The 25,015-nt window shown below is 38.0% G+C and overlaps 1 protein-coding gene across 1 annotated transcript in view; it reads right to left on the reverse strand.

Annotated features, from left to right (window-relative positions):
- The window catches only part of CC2D2B (coiled-coil and C2 domain containing 2B), a 138,013-nt gene that overhangs the window by 99,688 nt on the left and 13,310 nt on the right, over positions 1-25,015 (reverse strand). The window contains 8 exon segments of the mRNA XM_058298679.2: positions 6,254-6,463; positions 16,247-16,375; positions 16,487-16,623; positions 16,913-17,111; positions 21,527-21,619; positions 22,431-22,496; positions 22,905-22,975; positions 24,216-24,276. Of these exon segments, the coding sequence (XP_058154662.1) occupies positions 6,254-6,463; positions 16,247-16,375; positions 16,487-16,623; positions 16,913-17,111; positions 21,527-21,619; positions 22,431-22,496; positions 22,905-22,975; positions 24,216-24,276 (966 nt within the window).

Raw genomic sequence — 25,015 nt, forward strand, 5'->3', positions numbered from 1 at the left:
AGTGTGCCCGTGAGGAAAGCCGCCCAGCGTGAAAAGAAAGAGCAGCCTGCCCAGAAATGGCGCCGCCCACACTTCCCGTGCCGCTGACGACAACAGAAGCGGACAAAGAAACAAGACGCAGCAAAAAGACACCAAGAACAGACAACCAGGGGAGGGGGGGAAATTAAATAAATAAATAAATCTTTAAAAAAAAAAAAAAAAGAAAGAGGATACACACATCGCCTAGCAAATTTCTCTTTTGACTGGGACATTGGAGAAAGTGTTTATATTCACATAAGAGAAAAAAACTGAAGAAAAGTAAAAACAAATGAAGAAATTACTTTTGTCTCCTAAGGAATAATAATAAATAAATATAATAGTAATATAAATAATATAAACATAATTATAATACTGAAGGAATTGCAAATAATGTTTCCAAAAAGTTCTCGTTTTATGCAGAGAGCCAGACTACATTAAAAAGAAATTTACAGGGAAGTGGACTTGGCCCAATGGATAGGGCATCTGCCTACCACATGGGAGGTCCACAGTTCAAACCCAGGGCCTCCTTGACGCGTGTGGAGCTTGCCCACGCGCAGTGCTGATGCATGCAAAGAGTGTCATGCCACGCAGGTGTGTCCCCCGCTTAGGGAAGCCCCATGTGCAGGACTGCACCCCCATAAGGAGAGCTGCCCAGCAGGAAAGAAAGCAGCCTGCCCAGGAGTGGCGCTGCACACACAGAGAGCTGACACAGCAAGATGACGCAACAAAAAGAGACACAGATTCCCACTGCCACTGACAAGGATAGAAGCAGTCACGGAGGAACACACAGCGAATGGACACAGAGAACAGACAACTGGGGCGGGGGGGAAGGGGAGAGAAATAAATAAAAATAAATCTTTAAAAAAAAACCCAAATTTACAGGACAACCAGAAAGATGATGGTAGAGTAAGAAGTTCCGAGTCAGCTTGTGCTACAGGGCAGTTAGTAATCACCTAGAACTATCTAAAGCACCTGTTTGGGGGCTTGAGGAGACCAGAAGAGCATCCTGCAACATCTTTGAAAGAATGGAAGCAGAAGACTGCCCATCTGCAGACAGGATTCATAAGTAGAGTACTCCATGCCCTAGAGGCCAGTGCACAAGCTGCCTCAGGAGGTATTCCATGGCTGGAATTGGAGGCTCCACTTCCCAACAACAGAAGAGAAAGAGATGTTTGGGCACCAACTTCAGCTACTGATTAGTAAATTTGTCAGCCTAAGTATAATCCTAAGAAGAGCTGAGGTTTGAATCTGTTCAAGTCAGAAAGAGGCCAGTAGCCACCATCTTAACTCCATGCCTGGTATGAGGGGAAGCCAGGTGGACTGAAAATCACTGTGCTGGTAAGGACTGGCTTCTTTCATCCAGATTGGCCTGCAGCCCTAGCCTAAGCTTCAGCCCCCCTTCTAGCAGAACACAAGTTGGTGGGCCCTGCACTAGCCTTTCTGGGTAACTGCAGAAACATTTGGCAGACAGAATGAATAGTCAGAAGTCTACCAGGGCAACTGTGGTCATTTTGGACCCACATGGCATAGATTGCTGCCCACACCTGCAGCTCCATCCCCACCCTAGGCAGGTGAGAAAGGGGCATGAAGCTTCATCAGTCTCTCTAGGCAACTAGAGTCTAGGCTTGCACAACTTGGATTATTACACACAGCTGTGGCTCTGTTCCTAACACTGGGAAAGGAGAAAGTTGGGAGAAGCTTAATCTGTCCCTGGGGAAATGAGGGCAGCTTGAGCCTCCACAGCTTACAGCACCAATTACATCCTTGGCTCCTACCACACAACCAGCAAGGGAGAAAGGGCAAAAAAGCCCTAACTAAAGAAAGAAACTGCATCCAGAATAAATACATCTAGTAAGCCAGATGCCAAGACATCAAGAAAAATTACAATCAACTGCAAGAAACAGGAAGATAGAGCCCAGTTAAAGGAACACAATAAGCCTCCAGATGACATAAAGGAGCTGAGACAACTAATCATAGATGTTCAAACTAATCTCCTTAACATATTCAGTGATATGGCTAAAGAGATTAAGGATATTAAGAAGACAATGGATGAGCACAAAGAAGAATCTGAAAGCATATGTAGAAAGACAGCAGATCTTATGAGAATGAAAGGAGCAATAAATGAAATTAAAAATAAACTGGAATCATATAATAGCAGACTTGTGGAGGCAGAAGACAGGATTGGTAAGCTTGAAGAAATGGTCTCTGAAAGTGAACATATAAAAGAACAGATGAAGAAAAGAATGGAAAAAATTGAACAAGGTCTCAGAGAACTAAAAAACAGCAAGAGATGTGCAAACATACATATCATGGGTGTCCCAGAAGGAGAAGAGAAAGGAAAAGGGGCAGAAGGAATATTTGAAGAAATAATGGTAGAAAATTCCCCAACCCTATTGAAGGACATAGATATCCATGTCCAAGAAGCACAACATACTCCCATTCAAATAAGTCCAAATAGGCCAACTGCAAGACAAATATTAATCAGAATGTCAAATTCCAAAGACAATGAGAAAATTCTAAGAGCAGGAAGAGAAAAGCAATGCATCACACACAAGGGATACCCAATAAGATTAAATGCCAATTTCTCATCAGAAACCATGGAGGCAAGAAGACAGTGGTGTGATATATTTAAGATACTGCAGGAAAAAAACGTCCACCTAAGAATCTTATATCCAGCAAGGCTGTCTTTAAAAAATGAGGGTGAGTTTAGAATATTCACACATAAACAGAAACTGAGAGAGTTTATAACCAAGAGACTGGCTTTTCAGGAAATACTAAAGGGTGTGCTACAACCTGAAAAGAAAAGATAGGAGAGAAAGGCTTGGAAGAGAATCTAGAAATGAAGAATATATCTGTAAAAGTAAATAAAATTGTCAAAAGAGTGGTGAAAATAAAATATGACAGATAAAACCCAAATATTTAGGAATAAACTTAACTAACCATGTAAAGCACATGTATTTAGAATACTACAACTCATTGTTAAAAAGAAATATAAAAAGACCTAAATAATTTTAAGAGTATTCCATGCTCATGGACTGGAAGACTAAATATCATTAAGACATCAATTCTACTGAAATTGATAAACAGATTCAGTTCCATCTTGATAAAAATTCCACCAGCATTTTTTAAATAAATGGAAAGCAGGATTACCAAATTTACATGGAAGGGAAAGGGTCCTGAATAGCCAGAAACATCTTAAAAAGGAAAAGTGAAGTTGGAAGACTCTCACTTCCAGACTTTAAATCATATTACCTAGCTACAGAGGTAAAAAACAGCATAAAACTGGCATAAAGACAGACACATAGACCAATGGAACCAAACTGGTGATTCAGAAACAGACCCTCCCATCTAGGGTCAAGAGATTTTTGACAAGCCTGGCAGAACAGTCCATTCAACAAATGGTGTTGGGAGAACTGGATATTCATAGCCAAAAGAAGGAAAGAGGACATTTCACATCTTATACAAAAATTAACTCAAAATGGAACAAAAACCTAAATACAAAAGCAAGACCTATAAAGTTTCTAGAAGAAAATGTAGGAAAATATTTTCAAGACCTGGTGGTAGGTAGTGGATTCTTAAAGAAGATAAGAGGAGGACTGAGATGGACTACTGCTGTTTAATGTATGCAGATGTTTTCATTAACTTTATTGTAAAACTGTGGAAATGCATGAAGTTAATGGTAACATATTATAGTGAGTAATGGCTGGTTTATAAATGGTCATGTGGCTGAACAGGGTAGTCTAGGGATATAAATGTCAATTGAGAGAAAGCTAGAGAATAAGCTAGAGACTGAATAACACAGTAAACCCAGAGGTGGATGAGAATTGTGGTTGATGGTACATATGCAAGGGTGTCCTTTGTGAGCTGGAGCAGATAAACATCACTATTGTAGGGTGCTGGGAATGCGGAGAAGCATGGGAAAAATACAACTGGAATGACCTATGGACTGTGGTTAACAGTAATAATGTAATATTCATGCATCTATGCCAAAGATGTACTGTGGTGATTTTAGGGGAGTATGGAAAGAGTGTGTCAAATGTACACCATGGACCTGGTAATAATCTGGTGATATTATCTCATAATCTGTAACAAATATGCCACCACAGTGTGGTGTGTTGATAGAGAGGTGTTGTTTGGAAATTCTGCACATGTGCATAGTTGTCTTGTAAGTTTACAACTTCTATCATAAAAACATATTTTAAAAATAATCGGGTAGGTTAAGGGGAAAAATGTAAGATAAGGACTATAGTTAGTAGTAAGATTTTGATGATATTCTTTCATAATTTGTAACAAATGTCTCATAACAATGTAAGGTGTTGGTGGTGGGTTGATGTAAGGGACCCCTGTATGATGTTATGCATGTTTGCTTTGTAAGTTCATAGCTTTTACTATTCAACTTACTGTTTATGTATGTTCAAGTATAAATGATATAAAAATAATAATAATAGGGTGCATTTGGAGAAATATACCAAATGTAAGATACTTTAGTTACTAGTAATATTTTGAGGATGCTCTTTAAGTATTAGTTAAAAATGTTTCACAACAATATAAGGCATTAGTGGTAGGGTGAGGTATTAGAGCCCTGTATGATGTTATGTATGTTTGTTTTGTAAGTTCACAACTATTACTATACACTTATTGTTTATGTATGTTTATGTGTGAGTGATATACTTCAATAAATGAAAATAAACAAAAAAGAAAAAAATTAAAGTCTTCATACAGTAATAGTACCATAATTAAATAAATTTCACATTCTTATATCAGACTTTAAAAATTATGCATATTTTTGGAAAATTATCTGTAAAAGTAGAAATCTATAAAATCAAATCCCATTTCCAATGGTCTGCATCACAATTTCAGAGCTGGTTTCTCCATTAATAAAAAGACTGGGGAAGCGGACTTGGCCTAGTGGATAGGGCATCTGTCTACCACATGCAAGGTCTGTAGTTCAAACCCCTGGCTTACTTGACCCGTGTGGAGCTGGCCCATGCCCAGTGCTGATGTGCGCAAGGAGTGCCCTGCCATGCAGGGGTGCCCCCTGTGTAGGGGAGTCCCACGCACAAGGAGTGCGCCCCAAAAGGAGAGCCACCCAGAGCAAAAGAAAGTGCAGCCTGCGCAAGAATGGCGCCACACACACAGAGAGCTGATGCAGCAAGATGACGCAATAAAAAGAAACACAGATTCCCGTGCCACTGATAACAACGGAACAAAAAGAAGAACATGCAGCAAATGGACACAGAGAACAGACAACTGGGGTGGGGGTGCAGGAAGGGGAGAGAAATAAATAAAATAAATCTTTACAAAAAAATCCTACCCTTTAAAAAAAAAAAGAGTGGCCATAATTATAGTGAAAGTAGTATTTAGAATTTTCTATACTTGTTTTAGGAAATATTCTGACTTTGTTAATGCATGGTCATCCTTTGTTAAGTTCTTCCATATAATTTCTACATGAAAACTCAGTCAAATGGACTAAGTCCTGTGGTTTTAGCACTTGTAATTTTTAAAAGCACTATATTAAGGAATAGTTATTCCCAGTTTATTGGAATATGTGAGTGACTCCATCATGCTTGAATGTTTAATTGATTACCTTAATATGTATTTATTTCAAATGTATTCATTAGCTAAATGAGACCCATCAAAATACCTTTTCAGAGAGAGCACTAGTTAACAAAATGCTCACTCATCAGAAAGTCAGCAGAGAGTTTCAATGACAAGTACAAATTCATAAAAATAATCAGTGGTACTCCTTTGATTTCTTTTCAGACTTTATGTATCCCTTTATGATATCATTGGATGACCACCTGAATTAGTCACCCTCAAACCAAGACTGTTCACATTTGATAAGAGACTCATGATCTCTAATATCTTTATCAAAATAGTTTATTCAAGACTTAGAACAGCCACATGGATATAAATTGGTTAATCATTTAATTGTTGGAAAGGCATTTCAAATAATTATTTCACATACTCTTCTGAGTCACAGAACCAAGAATACCACTGATTAGGAAGCCATTCATAAGTGCTAAACATTCTGCAGGATATGTTTCCCTGGCCCAAAAACTCCTACAATTTCTTTTCAGAAATACTGAAATCAAATCATTTTTCAAATTGGTTACATACTTAAAGTGTTAAGGGAAAAGGCTCTATGAGAACTTGCTTTGGCCTAACAATTTTGTTTTCACTTTCAATCTTAAATGTTCAGCAGCTCTATAAATGTTAGAGAAGCCATTCTTACCTTCTCATAAAGCAGCTGAGGTAAATTCTGTTGCTGCCTGTTCTGAAAGCACTCATAAAGTTGGAGCAGCCTAGCACATAATACTTGTTCTTGATTGAAGAGAGGATGATGGCTGAACTGTAAACCCACAATGTTGAGATCTAATTGGTACATTTTCCTTTGACCTTCCATTTTGTTCCTGATAGAGCTTTCTAGATCAGGTTTTACTGCCTTTTAAAGAAAAATATGTAAACAATGTTAATTTGCTTCTATTTCCTTTGAAATTATAACTTTTCCTTAGAAAAGCAACATATTCACCATAGGAAAATTAAAGAGATGCAGAAAAGCAAAAAACAATAATTTGATTCTTCTTCCTTGACACTATGGCACTCAATTTCATAAGATATATTTATATCCCAGCATTTTATTCATTCTGATATAAACTATAGTCATCTATCTCACTATTGTGTGTAGGTGTAGGCTGGACATTCAGGTTATAAGCCAAAAAAGAATTTCCCATAGGAACACTATGGCAAATTGTGTTTACATTTGTTGAGTCAATAGGTCAGCTAATGTAATGACCTAAGGATCACCTGTGAGCTGGAGTTAAATGGTAAGCACTTATTAAAAACATTGTTCCTAAGTAAATATACTGGTGACTCCCTGGAAAATTTCCTTGAGGGACCTGGCCCTCTAAGCAAATGCTACTTTATAAGGAGACTATCTTTCTTTTTCTTTTTTTAATTTAATTTAATTTTTTAAGTATACTTAGATTATATAAATGTTACATAAAAAATGTAGGGGGAGGGAAGCGGACTTGGCCCAGTGGTTAGGACATTCGTCTACCACATGGGAGGTCCGCGGTTCAAACTCCGGGCCTCCTTAACCCATGTGGTGCTGGACCATGCACAGTGCTGATGCGCACAAGGAGTGCCGTGCCACGCAGGGGTGACCCCCGCGTAGGGGAGCCCCACGCGCAAGGAGTGCGCCGCATAAGGAGAGCCGCCCAGCATGAAAGAGAGTGCAGCCTGCCTAAGAATGGCGCCGCACACACAGAGAGCTGACACAACAAGATAACACAACAAAAAGAAACACAGATTCCTGTACCGCTGACAACAACAGAAGTGGACGAAGAAGACGATGCAGCAAATAGACACAGAGTACAGACAACCAGGGCGGTGGAGGGGAGGGGAGAGAAAGAAATAAATATATCTTAAAAAAAAAATGTAGGGGATTCCTATGTGCCCCACTTCCTACCCTTCCCACACTTTACCGCATCAACATCCTTCATCAGTGTGGAACATTTGTTACAACTGATAAAAAATAATATTGGAACACTGCCATTTAGTGTGGATTATAGTGGGTTTTTAAATTGTCTTTTTAAAAAAGATACATAGATCACAAAAAATGTTACATTAAAAAAATATAAGAGGGAAGTGGACTTGGCCCAGTGGATAGGCATCTGTCTACCACATGGGAGGTCCGTGGTTCAAACCCCGGGCCTCCTTGACCCGTGTGGAGCTGGCCAACGCACAGTACTGATGCGCTCAAGGAGTGTCAGATCATGCAGGGGTGTCCCCCGCATAAAGGAGCCCCACATGCAAGGAGTGCTCCCCATAAGGAAAACCGCCAAGTGTGAAAGGAAGTGCAGCCTGCCCAAGAATGGCACTGCACACACAGAGAGCTGACACAACAAGATGACGCAACAAAATGAAACACAGGTTCCCATGCCGCTGACAACAACAGAAGTGGACAAAGAAGAATATGCAGCAAATGGACACAGAGAACAGACAACGGGGGGGGGGGGGGGGGCGGGGTTGGAGGGGAAAGGGAGAGAAATAAAAAAAAAACTTCAAAAAAAAATATATAAGAGGTTCCCATATACCCCACCCCCCACCCCACCCTACTCCTCCTACATCAACAACCTCTTTCATCATTGTGGCACATTCATTGCATTTGTTGAATACATTTTGGAGCACAGTTGCACCACATGGATTACAGTTTACACTGTAGTTTACACTCTCCCCCAGTACGTTCAGTGGGTTATGGCAGGATATATAATGTCCAGCATCTGTCCCTGCAACATCATTTAGGACAACTCCAAGTACAGAAAATACCCCACATCACATTTCTTCTTCCCTCTCCCTGCCCTCAGCAACTCCCATGGCCACCATCTCCACATCAATGATACAATTTCTTCCATTGCTAGAGTCACAATAGTTCTATAGTAGAATACCAGTAAGTCCACTCTAATCCATATTTTATTCCTCCGTTCTGTGGACCCTGGGATGGTGATGACCACTCCACCTCTAAATCAAGAGGTGTTTAGATCCCACATGGCTGATGGATGGGATTCTCCTGCTTGCAGTTGTAGGAACTCTCAGTTTCCTGGTGTGGTGGCTGACCATCTTCACCTCCTTGTTAGTTGACTTGGGTAAGTCCAACAAACTGGAGAGTAAGTACTGTAACTCTGCTGAGGCTCGGGCCCAGCTGGCACATGGCCATTCCATAGATTCAAGTCTCCTGAATATACACCAACCCCAGTACCAATCACAGGTTCATTAAAAGTCACAGAAGAGGCATGTGTAGAAAGGTCACATCTGAGTCCAACTCCATCACACTCAGGAGCACAAATTCCAAAGTAGGGTCAACTGACATGGCACTGAACTCCAGAGCCATCTGCCATGACTATAGGACTTGGGCGTCTCTATAGCCCTCAGGAGCACCAGTACCTGGAATTGGATCTACTGTGGATGACTCTGAGATCCTGCTGAGATGTGCATAAGCGCAACCCCTCTGATGACCTCCCAACTCATTTTGAAGTCTCTTAGCCATATAAACTCATTTGTCTTTACCATTTCCCCCTTTTATTCAGGGTGACCATCTTTCTTTCACATGAGACTGTCTCTATTTGGACACCAGCTTGCTCCCAAATTAGTTGATGCCAAAAGGCCTTAGAATTATAAGCACTATTTTGAGTTAAAGCATGGTTGAATATGAGTATGATTAGTTTTTAGTGATTTGAGAGGACTAGTTACTTAGCATGTGTGCCCTAATTCATGAATTCCTAGCCACTCCCCAAAAGAGCCAGACTGCTGCAGCCATCAAAAAGGAGAGCACTGGGCCCTCTGGATCTGCCTGGTGTAATAAGACATGCCCTCCAGTCTGTGTCATTGCTGATACACCTGCTGTTTTACTGACAGAATTTCTGCCCAGCCCCTGTCCTGGTGTGGCATACCCAGAGCTCCTCATGGACTGTAGGCTGCCAGTCTGATTCCCTACTCTCTCCTGGGCTAGGAACTTTCTACTTCCTTCTGCATTGGGTTGAAGGGAGGCAGGAGGAAGTCATAAAACTTGCTTTTGGGAAGCAGACCTGGCTCAACGGATAGAGAGTCTGCCTACCACATAGGAGGTCCACGGTTCAAACCCAGGGCCTCCTTGACCTGTGTTGAGCCAGCCCATGCGCAGTGCTGATGCACACAAGGAGTGCCATGCCACGCAGGGGTGTCCCCTACATAGGGGAGCCCCACACACAAGGAGTGTGCCCCGTAAGGAGAGCCGCCCAGCACGAAAAAACTGCAGCACGCCCAGGAGTGGCAGCACGCCCAGGAGTGGCACCGCACACACAGAGAGCTGACGCAGCAAGATGATGCAGCAAAGAGAGACACAGATTCCCGGTGCCGCTGACAAGAATACAAGTGGACACAGAAGGACACACAGGGAATGGACACAGAGAACAGACAATGGGGGCGGGGGAGTGGAAAGGGGAGAGAAATAAATAAAAATAAATCTTAAAAAAAAACTTGCTTTTGTTTTATCCATAGGAGGTATGGATTCTCTGTGTAAGGGTAAACTCAGAGGAAAAATCGTGCTCTTCATTCGACCCACTAGGTGTAGCAAACTGATAGTAAACTGGTTGTTAGCCAGCTAAAAACAGCAAGAGAAGAAACATTTTAAGTTTTAAACATCCAAATTATAAATGAACTTTTGAAAATTAAAATTACTAAGAGGTGCCTGTCTTGTTAAGAAGATTCAGTGCTGGTTGAATAAATGTGAAGAAGAGAGAAAGGCAGGTAGCGACATTTGTCTGATATAAATTCAGAATATCATCTGTTAAAGATGCTACAAAATAAATTTGAATACTCAGTTTGAAGGTTTGGTGAGGTGACCTTTACATTTATGTCTAACTCTAAGATTCCATGAATTACGTAAATTGTGCTTGGATGAAGCTGAAACAGGTGTACTAAAGGAAAGTTACTTATTCAACAGTGGTCTCCAACTTGGGATTCTGGGTGGTTACAAAGGTGTTAATAGAGATCTACTAGCTATTTTAGTATTTCTTTAAAAATGGTAAATTGTGCTTTATTATCATGCATGTGTTCAATCATTCACTCATCCATTCACTCATTCATTCATTTAACAAACTGTCACTGGTTCGAGGACCTCTCTCTCCAGGAGCAATGATTCCAGATAATTATATTAGAATATCTCTGTTTTATCCTGAGTTAAACTATGTGTAAAATTAGGTAAAGTAAATCATTACCAGAAAGCATAGAAGCTATGCAACATAATATTAAACAACATAAGATAAATACCAGCAATTTTCCCTCCTCTTTATTTTATTCTTTTAAAATTTTTTAATGGAAATGGATTTTTACAGTAACAGAACTGGGCAAAACAGAAAAGATATTGTAATGATAGGTGTGGGAATAATGTATAAAATGTTGGTGAATGTATTCCACTCTGAGTCAGCATGGAGCAGAGACAATGCTAGTCTCTCATGATGTGAAAGGCATCATGCAGAAAATAAGATCTTTTAAGATTATGTCAGCCAACTGGTGTCTTTCACTTCTAGATTATACTAGGACCCTAAAAGCTCAAAGATACTGAAGTATTAAATCCCATTACAAATAATATAAGCATTATTTATATATAAGTGTCTACTACATGCTAGGCATCTGGATAGGAGTTAGTAAGTGAGAGAATAATGTTTCAGTTACTGGAATATATAAGAAACAGAGAGAATATTGTAAAGAAAAAGCACTAATTACAGAGGGCATATAATTACTAGAAGAGCAAAAGTAAATCACAAGTTTAAAGCAGCAGCGGGAGTAAAGAACAAAATCCTGTGGGTATTTAGAGTAAGTACTATTCCTACTTTGTACCTAGTTACAGACATATCTCCTATATATAGAATGGATAAGAGTCAGTGAACGGATAATTAAGTGCATATAATTTTTTTACTTTTTTTATTTTTCACTTAATATATTGAAATATATATCACCCACACACAAACATACATAAACAATACGTGTATAGTAATAGTTGTGAACTTACAAAACGAACATATATAACATCATACAGGACTCTCATAACTCACCCTACCACCAACACCTTACATTGTTGTTAAACCTTTTTAACTAATGATTAAAGAGCATTGTCAAAATATTACTACTAAACCAAAGTATTTTCCTCCAACCTCCCTGTTATTATCTTTATGTCACTTATATATGAACATACATAAACAATTAAGTGTATAGTAAAAGTTGTGAACTTACAAAGCAAACATGCATAAGATCATACAAGGGTGCCATACATCAACCCTCCACCAACACTTTGCATTGTTGTGAAATGTTTGTTACAAATTACAAAAGGATACTGTCAAAATCTTACTACTAATTATAGTCCTTATCTTACATTTGGTGTGTTTTTCCCCCAACACACCTTATTATTTTTTAAATATATTTTTTATGACACAAGTTGTAAACTTATGAAACAGTCCTGCACATGTGCAGAATTCCCAAACAACTCCCCTCTGTCAACACACTACACTGTGATGGAACATTTGTTACAGATAAGATAATATCATCTGATATTATACCATGTCCATAGTATACATTTGACTCACATTTTCCATACTGCCCCATTATCAGCCCAGTACATCTTTGGCATAGATGCAAGAATATTATATTATTACTGCTAATCACAGTTCATAGGTCATTCCAGTTGTATTTTTCCCATGCGTTCCCTGCACCCTGCAGTAGTGATAAACATTTGCTCTAGCTAACAAAGGACACTCTTGCATCTGTACCATCAACCACAATTCTCATCTACCTCTTGGTTTATTGTGCTATTCAGTTCCTAGATTATTCTAGCATTCTGTCAATTGGCATTTACATCCCTAGACTACCATTTTTATAAACTAGCTATTATTACTTTTACCATCCATTCTATAAATTTCCACACTTTTACAGTAAAGCTAATTAAAACTTCTACATACATTAAACATCAGTAGTCCATCTCAGTCCTTCTCTTATCTCCATTAAGAATCCACCACCTACCACCAGGTCTTGAAGATATTTTCCTACAATTTCTTCTAGAAGTTTTATGGTTCTTGCTTTTATTTTTAGGATTTTGATCCATTTTGAGTTCGTTTTTGGATAAGATGTGAGATAGTGGTCCTCTTTCCTTCTTTTGGCTATAGATATCCTATTCTTTTAGCACCATTTTGCTGAATGGACTGTTCTGCCCGAGCGGTGTCGGTTTAACAGGTCAGTCAAAAATCACTTGATCATATATGTGAGGGACTGTTTCGGAGCCATCAATTTGGTTCCATTGTTCTATGAGTCTGTCTTTACGCCAGTACCATGCTGTTTTTACCACTAAAGCTTGGCAGTGATTTAAAGTCTGGAGATGAGGGTTTTTGCTTTTTCTTTTATGATGTTTCTGGCTATTCAGGACCCCTTACCCTTCCAAATAAATTTGAAAATCCTGCTTTCCATTTATTTTAAAAATGCTGGTGGAATTTTTATCAAGATGGAACTGAATCTGTTTATCAATTTCAGTCGAATTCACCTCTTAATGATATTTAGTCTTCCAATCCACGAGCATGGAGTATTCTTCCGATTATTTAGGTCTTTTTAAATTTCTTTTTAACAATGAGTTGTAGTGTTCTGAATACAAGTGCTTTACATGGTTGGTTAAGTTTATTCTTGATTATTTGAGTTTTGTCTTTCATATTTTATTTTCCCTACTCTTTTGACACTTTTAATTACTTTTATTGATATAATCTTCATTTCTAGACTCTCTTCCAGGCCTCTCTCTCCTGTCTTTTCTTTTCAGGTTCTAGCACACCCTTTAGTATTTCCTGAAAATCTGGTCCCTTGCTTAGAAATTCTCTCAGTTTCTGTTTATCTGTGAATATTCTAATCTTGCCCTCATTTTTGAAAGACAGTCTTGCTGGATATAAAATTCCTGGCTGGACGTTTTTCTCTCATAGTGTCTTAAATATATCAGACCACCATCTTCTTGCCTCCATGGTCTCTGGTGAGAAATCTGCACTTAACCTTATTGGGTATCCCTTATATGTTATGAATTGTTCTTCTCTTGCTGTTCTCAGGATTCTCTCTTTGTCTCTGGCATTGACATTCTGATTAGAATTTGTCTTGCAGTTGGTCTATTCGGATTTTTTTGGATGGGAGTACATTGTGCTTCTTGAACATGTATATCTAAGTCCTTCAATAGGGTTGGGAAATTTTCTACCATTATTTCTTTAAATATTCCTTCTGCCCCTTTTTCTTTCTCTTCTCCTTCTGGGACACCCATGACATGTATGTTTGCACATCTCTGGCTGTTGTTTAGTTCTCTGAGAACTTGCTCAATTTTTTCCATTCTTTTCTTCATCTGTTCTTTTTTATGTTCATTTTCAGAGGCCATTTTTTCAAGCTCACCAATCTTTTCTTCTGCCCCCTCAAATCTATTATATGATTCCAATGTTATTTTAATTTCATTTATTGCACATTTCATTCCCATAAGATCTGCTATTTTTCTATGCATGCTTTCAAATTCTTCTTTGTGCTCCTGTGTCTTCTTAATATTCATGATCTCTTTAGCCATCTCATTGAATTTATTAAGGAATTTGTTTGAACATCTATGATTAGTTGTCTCAACTCCATTATGTCATCTGGAAGCTTATCTTGTTCCTTTAACTGTGCCATAGCTTGCTGTTTCTTGGGGTGGGTTGTAATTTTTGGTTGGTGTCTTGATATCCAGATTACTAGAGTATTTATTCTGGGTGCAGTTTTTCTCTTTAGTTTAGGGCTTCCTCCCCTTTCTCCCTTGCTGGTTGTAAAGTAGGAGCCAAGGATGTAACTGGTGCTATAAACTGTGGAGGCTCAAGCTGCCCTCACTGCCCCAGGGACAGATGAAGCTTCTCCCAACTTTCTCCTTTTCCAGAGGTAGGGACAGATTCACAGTTGTGTGGAATAATCCAAGTCATGTAGGCCTAGACTATAGTTGCCCAGAGAGACTGATGAAGCTTCACACCCCTTTCTCTCCTGCCAGGGGCATGGATGGAGCTGCAGGTGTGGGCAGCAATCTATGCAGTGCAGTCCAAAATGACCGCAGTTGCCCCAGGAGACTTTTAATTATTCAGTTGTTGCAGCCAAAGGTACCTTCAGTTATCTGGACAGACTGGTGCTGAGCTACCCAGCCTACTCCCTGCCAGAGGTGGGACTGAAGCCTAGGCTAGGGCTGCAGGCTGATTTGGGTAAAAGAAACAGGTTCCTACTATCACTGTGATATTTGTTCAGGTCGGTTTCCCCTCAGGCTGGGGGCAGAGTCAAAAAGGTGGCCACCGGCCTCTTTCTGACTTGGACAACCCGGCTGTTCCTAGGGTTATTCCTTAGCCATCTGAGTCTTCCAATTAGTAGCTGAAATTGGCAGCCAACCATCTCCTCCTCCCCTGTTTTTGGGAAATGGAGCTTCCAATTCCAGAACAGCTCCTGGGGCGGCTTGCACCACCAGAGTAGGACAATCACCGGCCTCTGCGGCTTGGACAGCAACTTCCCAGAGAGGCTGGCGCAGGTTCCTGCAGCTTCCTCCCTGTCGGAGGTGCCACTGGGTCTTAGGCTAGACCTGCAATCTGACCTGGATGGAAAGAAGTTGGTCCCCACCAGCACTGTGATTTTCAGTCCATCCCACTTCCCCTTGTGCCAGGAGCATAGTTAAGATGGCGGCTCCCGACCTCTTTCTTACTTGGACAGGCTCAAACTTTAGCTCTTTTCAGGATTATACTGTAGCTCGCTGAATTTTACTCATTAGTAGCTGAAGTTGGTGTCCGTCTCTTTCTCCCCTATTTTTGGGAAGTAGAGCTTTCAATTCCAGCCACGGAACAGCTCCCGAGGCTGCCTGTGCCTCCCATGGAGGTTGGACACCGGCCTCCGGGGTATGGAGTGCTCTACTTACGAGTCTTCTCTGCAGATGGGCAGTGTCCTTCTTCCATTCCTTCAGGATGCCCTTCTGGCCTCCTGAAGCCCCCAGATAGGTGCTTCAGCTGGCTCCAGAGAGCTCTGGGTATTTACTAACTGCCCTGTAGCAGGAGCTGACTCTAGGAGCTCCTTACTCCGCCACCATCTTGCTGTTGTCTCTAAGTGCAAATAATTTTGATTTAAATTGCAAGCCAATATTTATTTTTATAACTATATCTGTCTAAATATTCTTCTTATTGGGTTAATAGACTACTAATTTTCATAGTGTCTTTTAAAATGCATATAAAATGTGTTTCTTTGATTATAAGCATAATATATATATTTTCGAAATTAGAAAATATATAGAAGTATACAGGAGAAAATAAAAACTGTCTTATATCCTACTATTAAAATTAATTAATCTTGATATATTTTTCCTATCTTCTTATGTATACACACATATATATGTATGTATGTATGTATATATTAATTCTTATCTTTTTTTTTAAATTAGGATCACATATATGTATAATTTTGCATCCTGCTTTTTGGCACTTTACATTTTATTTTGAGCATTTCCTCATATCATTAAATATTACTCAAGAGCATAATTCTAGAGGCTACTTAATATTTCATCATAATTTAGCCATTATATTGGTAGCCTTAATAATAGCTGTAAAGGGTAACTAGACACCAAAAAGAGACAAATTATACTTGATATTATAATATTTCTAACAATGATAACAAAAAAACTGCTGTTGATTACCTTCCTGTAGATGGTCTTTAGTGCTGGATTTAAGGTTCCCTTGCTTATGTTCAGTCTGAAATTCCATGACTGTCTAATAGGTGAAGGTAATGATATTATTTCTCCACTTTCTTCAAACCAGCACTTTCCCTATCAAAAATATTTAAGAAATATAATTAACTATTTCACCAAAAAGAAATAGTACATACTATCAAAGAGTGGTTTAAATTTGTGAATATTCTTGTTAGTTACTGCACTTGCCTCTTCTAGTTTAAGTAGGCGATTTTCCATTTTGTTGCAGATCTTTTTATATATTTCTGGTTTTCTCTGAATATAGATTCCTTCATCTTCTAAAATGCGTGGCATCATATCTTTTGGCAATTTAAGCTGGTTGACCACTTAATAACAAAACCTAGATATTACTTGAAAGTCCAAAATATTAAACTGACTAAACAAAACTCACTAAATTCTAGCAGAAAGTCTAAATATATATATACAGTGGATGACTTCTCTTAACCAATTCCCTTAACTCAGAGAGGGCATGAAGAAGAAATATAGAAAACTTACTATAATTTGAGATCAGTACTTTTCATCTATCTAGTACACAAAGAAGCTATTCCCTTGTAACATGACTCAGTGTCATACTGTCAATACTCCACTGATTATTTTATTTGAAATGAGCATTACCTGGAGAACTACTTGGCACGAAAACATTTGCCTGTTGTTTTTTTGTTTGCTCTTGGTCATCTTTGTATTCAGCAGCTTTTACTTCAAGTAAATCTGGAAAAATGACTTCCTCCTTAAAATTTTCATCTTGACCCTCAGCAAAATTTTGCAAATTATCACCATGTGAAAAATATTTTTGATAATTATCACTAATTGATCTCTGTTGAATGTCAAAAAGAAAAAATAAGTCCACATGCATGTCCTCAATGATTAATACAGAGAAAAATAAAATGTACTGGAACCTTGCTATATACTGTCTTTCTGACTCATGCCACCCAGATCAAGTTCTAGTTGCAACTGTGTTATAATGAAATTTTGCTGAATCTTTAGAGTTGAACTCATTTAAGGCTTAATATTATGCAATATGATTTTCTATGCTCTTCTGTGCAATTCTTCAATGGAAGACCACTGAAATAGAACTATAATTCAAATTCTTCTTCTGCTATGCAAAATATTCTAAAATATTGGACTATTATATTTCAGCTACTTAGATTCATGCTGTAAAGGCATTAGGCCATGTGGTCAGGTCACATAGTTTTCAACTCAATTTTTTTCCCCATTCAGAAAGTAGTACTACCTAAAGTTATCTGAAATAGTCATGCTATTTTCTGGAAGACATTTTAAAAAAAAAGAAAAGAAAACTAGGAGTTCAGTATATAAGTCTGTGGCAGAGTGATTATGGTGAAATTCTGAAATACAACTTTCAGAATTTATTCTTTTAATTTGAAATCTACATATATTGAAAGAGACAGAGAGGCTGTGAATCATGCAAATAAAAATCTCTCAATTTTCAAAAATGTACGTTTAGGTGTAAGTTAATAAAATACAAGCGTAAACAATAGAATTCCTTAGAATGGAAAACCTGACACAGTCTTGATCAATTCTAGTAAAATTAAGTAACATCGTGAAGCATCATCTAGGTTCACATCAAGGCATAATTTCATCATACTCTCCTTCCTATTCCTGTCATGAAACCAAGAAAATATTTTATGTTCAGAAATCTTTGTGGTATCTTTTTCAGAATTCAAACAAGGTATGACACTGACAGATAGGAGCAAGATTTGGGGGATCCCCACAGAAGGGATCCCTTTGAAGATTCCAGTTATAAACAAAATGGGACTCTCTGTTCTGTTAAAACTCACATTACCAAGCTTCTTTTAACAGTACCCCTGATCTGGGTCAGGGCTTTTAACCTGCCTCTAGAGCAGGTTGATGGCTGATGGCTGGGTGTACCCTGACGGCTGGGTGTATAGTGCTCTCATTTTAGACCTTGGTTCTACTGTCTCTTATAAGCCCTACTCAATTTGCCTATATTTTTACCTGAGACAGACAAGCTATGGCCTTAACCAATACAAGCCCCACCTGCCCAACTATTCTTTACATACTTAGTCTAAGTCCAAGTAGTTTCCTAAATCACCTTCTTGGTCTTAATTATGAAGCTCACAGTAAGGTAGTGTCTGCTGGCAGCTTCTACATGACAGTGAATATGAAGTTAGAGGACTCTCACCTAACTTTGCATGCATAATCCTAGGGAATTGATACATTTGCATATGATATGGTAGAAAAGAGATATTTCACCCCATCTCACAGGAACATTGTTGTTAGTGTGACATAAGTGCAGTGTGACAAACAAATATCTGAACAAGGTATTTAGGACTAGGATCCCCCTTCTCCCAGAAGGAAGGGGCATGCTTAGCTTCCCACAAGACCAATGGCAAATGGAAAGCACAAAGATTTAGGTCTCTTGGACATACATCCATCAACTCTAGTAGTAACTATAGGTTCAAATTGAATGCACAGAAGAGCCATGTGTAGGGAAACTACAACTGAGTCTAACTCTGTCACACTGGGAAGTATAAATTCCAAAGTAGGGCCCACTGGCAGGGCACCATACTCCTGAACAATTTGCCCTGCCGATAGTGTCTGGATGTCTCCAGAGTCCTCAGGAGTCTTGCTATTTTAGGCAATATTTACTTTGGCAATTAATGAGAGCCTGCTGAGACATGCATAAGCATAACCTCTGGAATGACTTCCTGACTCACTTTGAAGTCTCTTAGCAATATAAACTCATTTGTCTTTACCATTTCCCCCTTTTGATCAAGGTCTTTTTCCAGTTGCATTGCTATTTGGTGCTTAGTAGTAATCCTTGAGTGCCAGGGAAGCTCATCCCTGGGGATCCCAGGCTGGGGGAAGGCAATGGATTTATTGGCTGAGTTTTGCTTAGAGAGAGGCTACATTTGAGCAACAAGGACGCTTTCAGGAGGTAACTCTTTAGCACCCTTTAATACTAGGCTAAGTTTCATTTTCAAAAGTAATGGTTCATAAGTATGGTTATTTCCTATGTGACTTTTCTGTAACCTAAAACTTCTTGAAAATAAAATGAAAAAAATAAGACACTGGAGAACATACAGAAGATATTGTCACCGTACACAAAAGGTAACATGTCTGATGGTGATGAAAGACATAATGAAAAAATTTATGTATTTATTACTATTATTTTTATTTTTTGGCTTTTTTTGGTGAGGTCTTCAATTGCAGAAGGGTCACAATTGTGGCAGGGAAGGATCACTGGTGTGGGGTGTCAGTGATGGGGGATGTGTGGGGAGGGGTGCACCTTGGGTATGCCTTTATGGAATATGAATATATTCACGTGGTCATGGGGTGCTGTCTCAGTAGGTCGAGACCCATGTTACAACCAAGAGAATATTGAATTCCCATCCTGGGAAGTCCTACTACATTCTCTAGTAGAGCAGCAAGAATCTGTATAGTACATGTGCATTGCCTAACAAAGGAGGACAGACCAATATGCCAGGCCCTTTACACTGATGCATATACTTAGGAACCTTGTTCTTGTGAAATTGAAACAGCCTAGTATTATAAATTGCCTAAGAGTTACCTCCTGAAAGCCTCATTGTTCAAATGCGGCCTCTCGCTAAGACAAACTCAGCCTATAAATGCAGTACCTTCCCCCCATTGTGGGATATGACTCCCAGGGATGATGCTTCTGGCACGGAGGGATTATAACCAAGTACCAACTAGCAACACAACTGGAAAAAGACCTTGACCAAAATAGGGAAGATGCAAAGACAAATGAGTTTATGTGGCTAAGAGAACTTCAAAGTAAGTTGGGAGGTCATTCCAGAGGTTACGCTTATGCACATCTCATTGACTGCCAAAGTTATCAGTGCCTCAAGTAGGGCTATTCCTGAAAGCTATAGAGACATCTAGACACTACAGACAGGGCAATCTCAGGAATTCAGCACCCTTTCGGTGGGCTTTACCTTGGAATATATGTTCCCAATGTAACAGAGTTAGACTCATTTACAATTTCACTATGCATGGCTCTTCTGCCCCATTTATTTGAACCTGTATCTAGCACTCTACTCACTAAATATATGTCCCAGGGACTTAAATCTTTGATCTGTTCATATGCCAGTTGAGCCCTGGATCTCAGCAGCGTTGCAACACCTACTCTCCAGTTTATCAGACTCCCCCACCAGACAACTAACAGAAGGATATGATGGAGAACACCCATCCCAAAAAACAGTATCTACAACGGCAAGCAAGACACTTCCATCCATCTACCCCATGGGATCTAAGCCCCCTCTCAATCAGAAACAGCATGGATATCATCATCCCCAAATCCTCAAGACTGAGGAATGAAAAACATAAGGGGAGAATGAAACTATCAACTAAAGTATACGTATTATTATTGTTGTAGTGGAAGGTCTCATAACATTGATATAAAGGCAGTGGTCACCAGAGGTTCTGAGGGGAGGGCAGAGGGAAGAATAGGTATAACATGGGGCATTTTTTTGGACATTGGAATTGTTCTGAATGACATTGCAATGACAGATAAAGGCCATTATATATTTTGTCAAAACTTATAAAAATGTGCAGTGCAAAGTGTAAACTATAATATAAACTATTGCCTTTGGTTAGTAGCAATCTTCAATATGTGTACATCAATTGTAACAAATGTACCACACTAATGAAAGATGTTGTTAATGGGGAAAAGTGGGGAAGGGGAACGGGGTAGTGTATATGGGAATCCCCTTATACTTTCAATGCATCATTTATGTAATCTAAAACTTCTTTTAAAATTAAATTAAATTCTGGGAGGAATTGGTAGATATTGGAAGGATCTGGGATTGGAAGAGAAGGGATGAAGACTGTGGAATCTATGGGGAGTAATGGAAATAACAGAGAATAATGTGATGCACAACAAAAGAAAAAGAAAACCTAGGCTTCAGAGCTGACAGCCTATATAAGTCCCAGTTCTACCAATGCTTAACACTCTGTGTCTGTTCTTCACCTATAAAACAGAGATAATAATACTTACTTCATAGGATTAAGAGGATTGAATGATAGACTCTACACTAAAAATGATTGGGTATCTACTGAGCATTCAATATTAGGTATTATTACTATGAACAGCTTCTCAAATTCAAAGAGAAGAGAAAGACTCAATGATAAAAATGCCACCTCCCATCCAGATATTTCATTTTATGTCTTTAAATAAAAAGTTATTTTTCCCTAGAGTTGGGAAACGGGAGGAATGGAAACGAATCAGACCTGCTCTAAAGACTGGTTCAAAGCTCCACCATCTGAGCCTTCTTTACCATTTGTAACGAAAAACAAAAGACCTTCATCCAAAGAGACAGCTGTCTGTGGATTAAATAATAAACCAGTATTCAGTGTTGAAATGAATGCTTTTCTGCTTATAAATAAAAAGAAATATTTTTCCATAATACAGTAAATAGTAACTTTCTTATCTATATTAATGAATAAAAAGCAGCAAGACAGACAATAAATATAAAGGTCTATTTAACTTTGAGTCTGTTGGTTCACGAGTTGTTCTTTTGTTTGTTTACTTTTATGTTCTGGTAACTTCAATAAAAACCCACATAAAGTAAAGCCAAAATTTTCTCCATCTTCCTGAACTTGCTTCTTCAATCTAGTCTTAGTATTAAGAGGATTATCTTTCAATCTGATCAAAATGCAGACTCAGGTCAAACTATTTTTTCTCTCCCTGTTTTCTGGTGCTATCACACAATTATCATCCCATTAAACCCTTCAATCTTTTGTGAAGTTTGAGTCTTAAAAGTTCCATATTCTTAGTCATATACTTGTTGGTAAATAAGATCTAATTTTTCAGAACTGTAAAGTCTGAATCTTTGCAATATAAATCACTTATCATTTCTTTCTCAAAAACACAAATATTTAGATGAACTGTTTTAAGGGAAGTTTAGGAGAGGTATTGATTCTATAATAAAAAGTAAAACTCTGGGACCTCATATTTTTTTAATGTAATATTTTTACAAAATCAATAAAAATAAAAATAAAAATATTTAAAAAAAGTAAAACTCATAGTTACTAGACATCAGAAATTTAAAAAATACGTAAAATGCTAAAGCTTATCTTATGTCTTCTTTGTATCTACAATTTACCTGTCATATTAATGTTAAAAGTTATTCACCTTAGAACACTGATATATCTTAGTGTCAATGAGCAACTGTGTTGAAGACTTTTCACCTTGATTAATCTGAAACATGACAAATAAATGGTATAGGGAACTTAATTGTTATAGAAATAATAGACATAATTGTGCTCACAAGGCTTTTTCCAAAATGGATAAAAATGAAGACTTCTCATTTTTTAAATATATATAAATATATATATACATATATATACATATATATGTTTGTAAATATGAGATGTTATAGATAATTACTATTACTAAATCACCTAACTTTTCTTGGCTTTAGGTTTGACATCATAGGGGTGTTATAAAACAAAAGGCAAAAAACAGGAAAGAACTTGAAACTTTTTTGAATTAAGAAGATATATTAAGACTGAATTTTGGCTCTTTTTGAATGAATAAAAGTTTATTATACTACATGTCTTGTTTAAACAGTAAATTTTAAAATCAGAAAGAAAAATAAAATATTACCTTAGCATTTTTTAGTTTTTCTCTTACTTTTCCTCTCAATGTTTCTATTATGTTTTGATTTTCTTCTGCAGCTAAATCAGGAAGTCAACATAACATAGAATTTACAACAACTTTTTATAATTAAACAGTAATAGCAGTAAAAGTACCTATTAATTACTTAAACTGCATGCATTTCTAAGCATCATCACAATTGTGATGACCGATTCATTGCCCCACGAGATCTTAAGACCTAAAATCAATGGATGCTCCTTTCCTTCTTCTCCATCTGAAATAAATACTTTCATGCATGATCAGGCTGAATTTTATTTCTCATTCTGACTTTCCCCCTGTCCTTTGCTACTTTCTTTTGCTGCTTCCTCAAATGCTGGCCAGAATCAAACCTTTGTACTTTCCTTTTAGGAAAAAAAGCTATGGGAACTGTCATATTTTAAGGACTGTTCTTTGGAATTTACAAATATTAAAGCCAGGCTATATCAACTATGATTAAACTGGAGAGAGGGGAATTTGATAGGAAGAGAGCTACCTATTTTAACTACTAGTGCTAATTTAGTAAAGTCAACATGATACTGCCCACCCCTACTCCTGCCAGCAATTAGGGCAGATGAAACAGTCTTGTAGAGTATGAAGAAGGTTCCAGCTGTTGTATACAATTCAAAGCATGTGTTCTTTTCTGTTCTATTTATCCTAATCCATTCCCTGAAGTGGGGGTCATCCAGTCCTAGGTACAATAGAAAATGAAGGACCTCTTCATCACTTTGCCTTGAATTTTACTTTTTACTCTCCCTTCCTTTGAGTACTTAAAGGAGGGATTGAGGGTGGTGGAAATAAATGACAAGAATAAAACTAATTCACTATAGGTCTTGAGAATCTCCTTAGTATAATAGTTGGTTTGTTTACTGCTCTATTTCCAGAACTTAGAATGGCACACAGTAGGGGCTCAGTAAGTATTTGCTGAATGAATGAACCATGGTTCAACAGTTATTTATATATTTTCCCCAAGATTTGGAGTTTCCTGAAGCAGTTTTGTATCTTAATATCTTTATGGTTTGTAACACAGTCTCAAGCACAAATAGGTTCTCCACATTTGCAAAGAAAGAAAGGGAAAAAAAATGAAACTTCGCTTTATTACGTGCATTGTCTTTACTATGTATTTCCTTCTGCCCATCTTGTATTATCTAAGTTTAGTTTCCATTCAGACTCATCTCTTAAGAAATTTGTGTATCCAGCTGAAATCCTGATAGAGGGTTAGTAATCCACATCTTTTAAAATAAAAACCTAGAATATCAGAGTTGCTGTATACTTATTGAGAACCTTTTTGGAGATGTTCACCTATGGTTTCTTCTACTACAATGTTTTCTGTCTCTTCTAATATCTGCGAGAAAGGAGAGAGGGTTAATTTGCATCTTTTTGTTTGGCATTGGACATCTTTTCATGTGTTTATCAGCCCTTTGAATATCATCTTCTTTAAAATGGCAATTCATATCCTTTGCCTGTTTTCTGAAGTTTCATCCTTTTATCAATTTGCATGAACTTTTTATATATAACAGATCTTTTAATTATGAAATTATTCTCTTTAATATCAAAATAATATTTTAATGATAAAATTCAATGATTAACTCTTAGCCTTCATTGTTGTGGGAAACTGGCTTACCTGTTCCCTATTTGTTGCACTTGTCCCCAGTTATTGTAAACATTGCTGTGCTGATGAGGAACAGCTGCTTTGGAGTTCTTAATAAATATGATGTGGAAACTAGGGTTGAGGCTCGCAGTTCCAGAAGCTGTGAGTCTTCTGGTCCCATCTTTATCTCCTCTCTTGTCTCTTTCTTTCTATCCTTTATTTCTGTAAGTTCTGCGTCACCTTCCCTTCGAGGCAACCGATTGCTGACTTAGTGCAGCACTTCATGTATTACCTATTTAATATACCTTTCAGGACTGCTGAATAAGATCAGACATATGAAGATACACTGAAAACTCAACACTATATCAGTGTTAGCTATTATTTGATTGATTCCTCCATAGCATCTGACAACACTGGACACCCTATTTTCTTAAAACTTTCTCTGTCCTTGCTCTGTACCCTTCTATCTCTCTAGTCACTTATTCCCTATAAC

This window comes from Dasypus novemcinctus, chromosome 6, assembly GCF_030445035.2.
Source record: "Dasypus novemcinctus isolate mDasNov1 chromosome 6, mDasNov1.1.hap2, whole genome shotgun sequence".
NCBI lineage: Eukaryota > Metazoa > Chordata > Mammalia > Cingulata > Dasypodidae > Dasypus > Dasypus novemcinctus.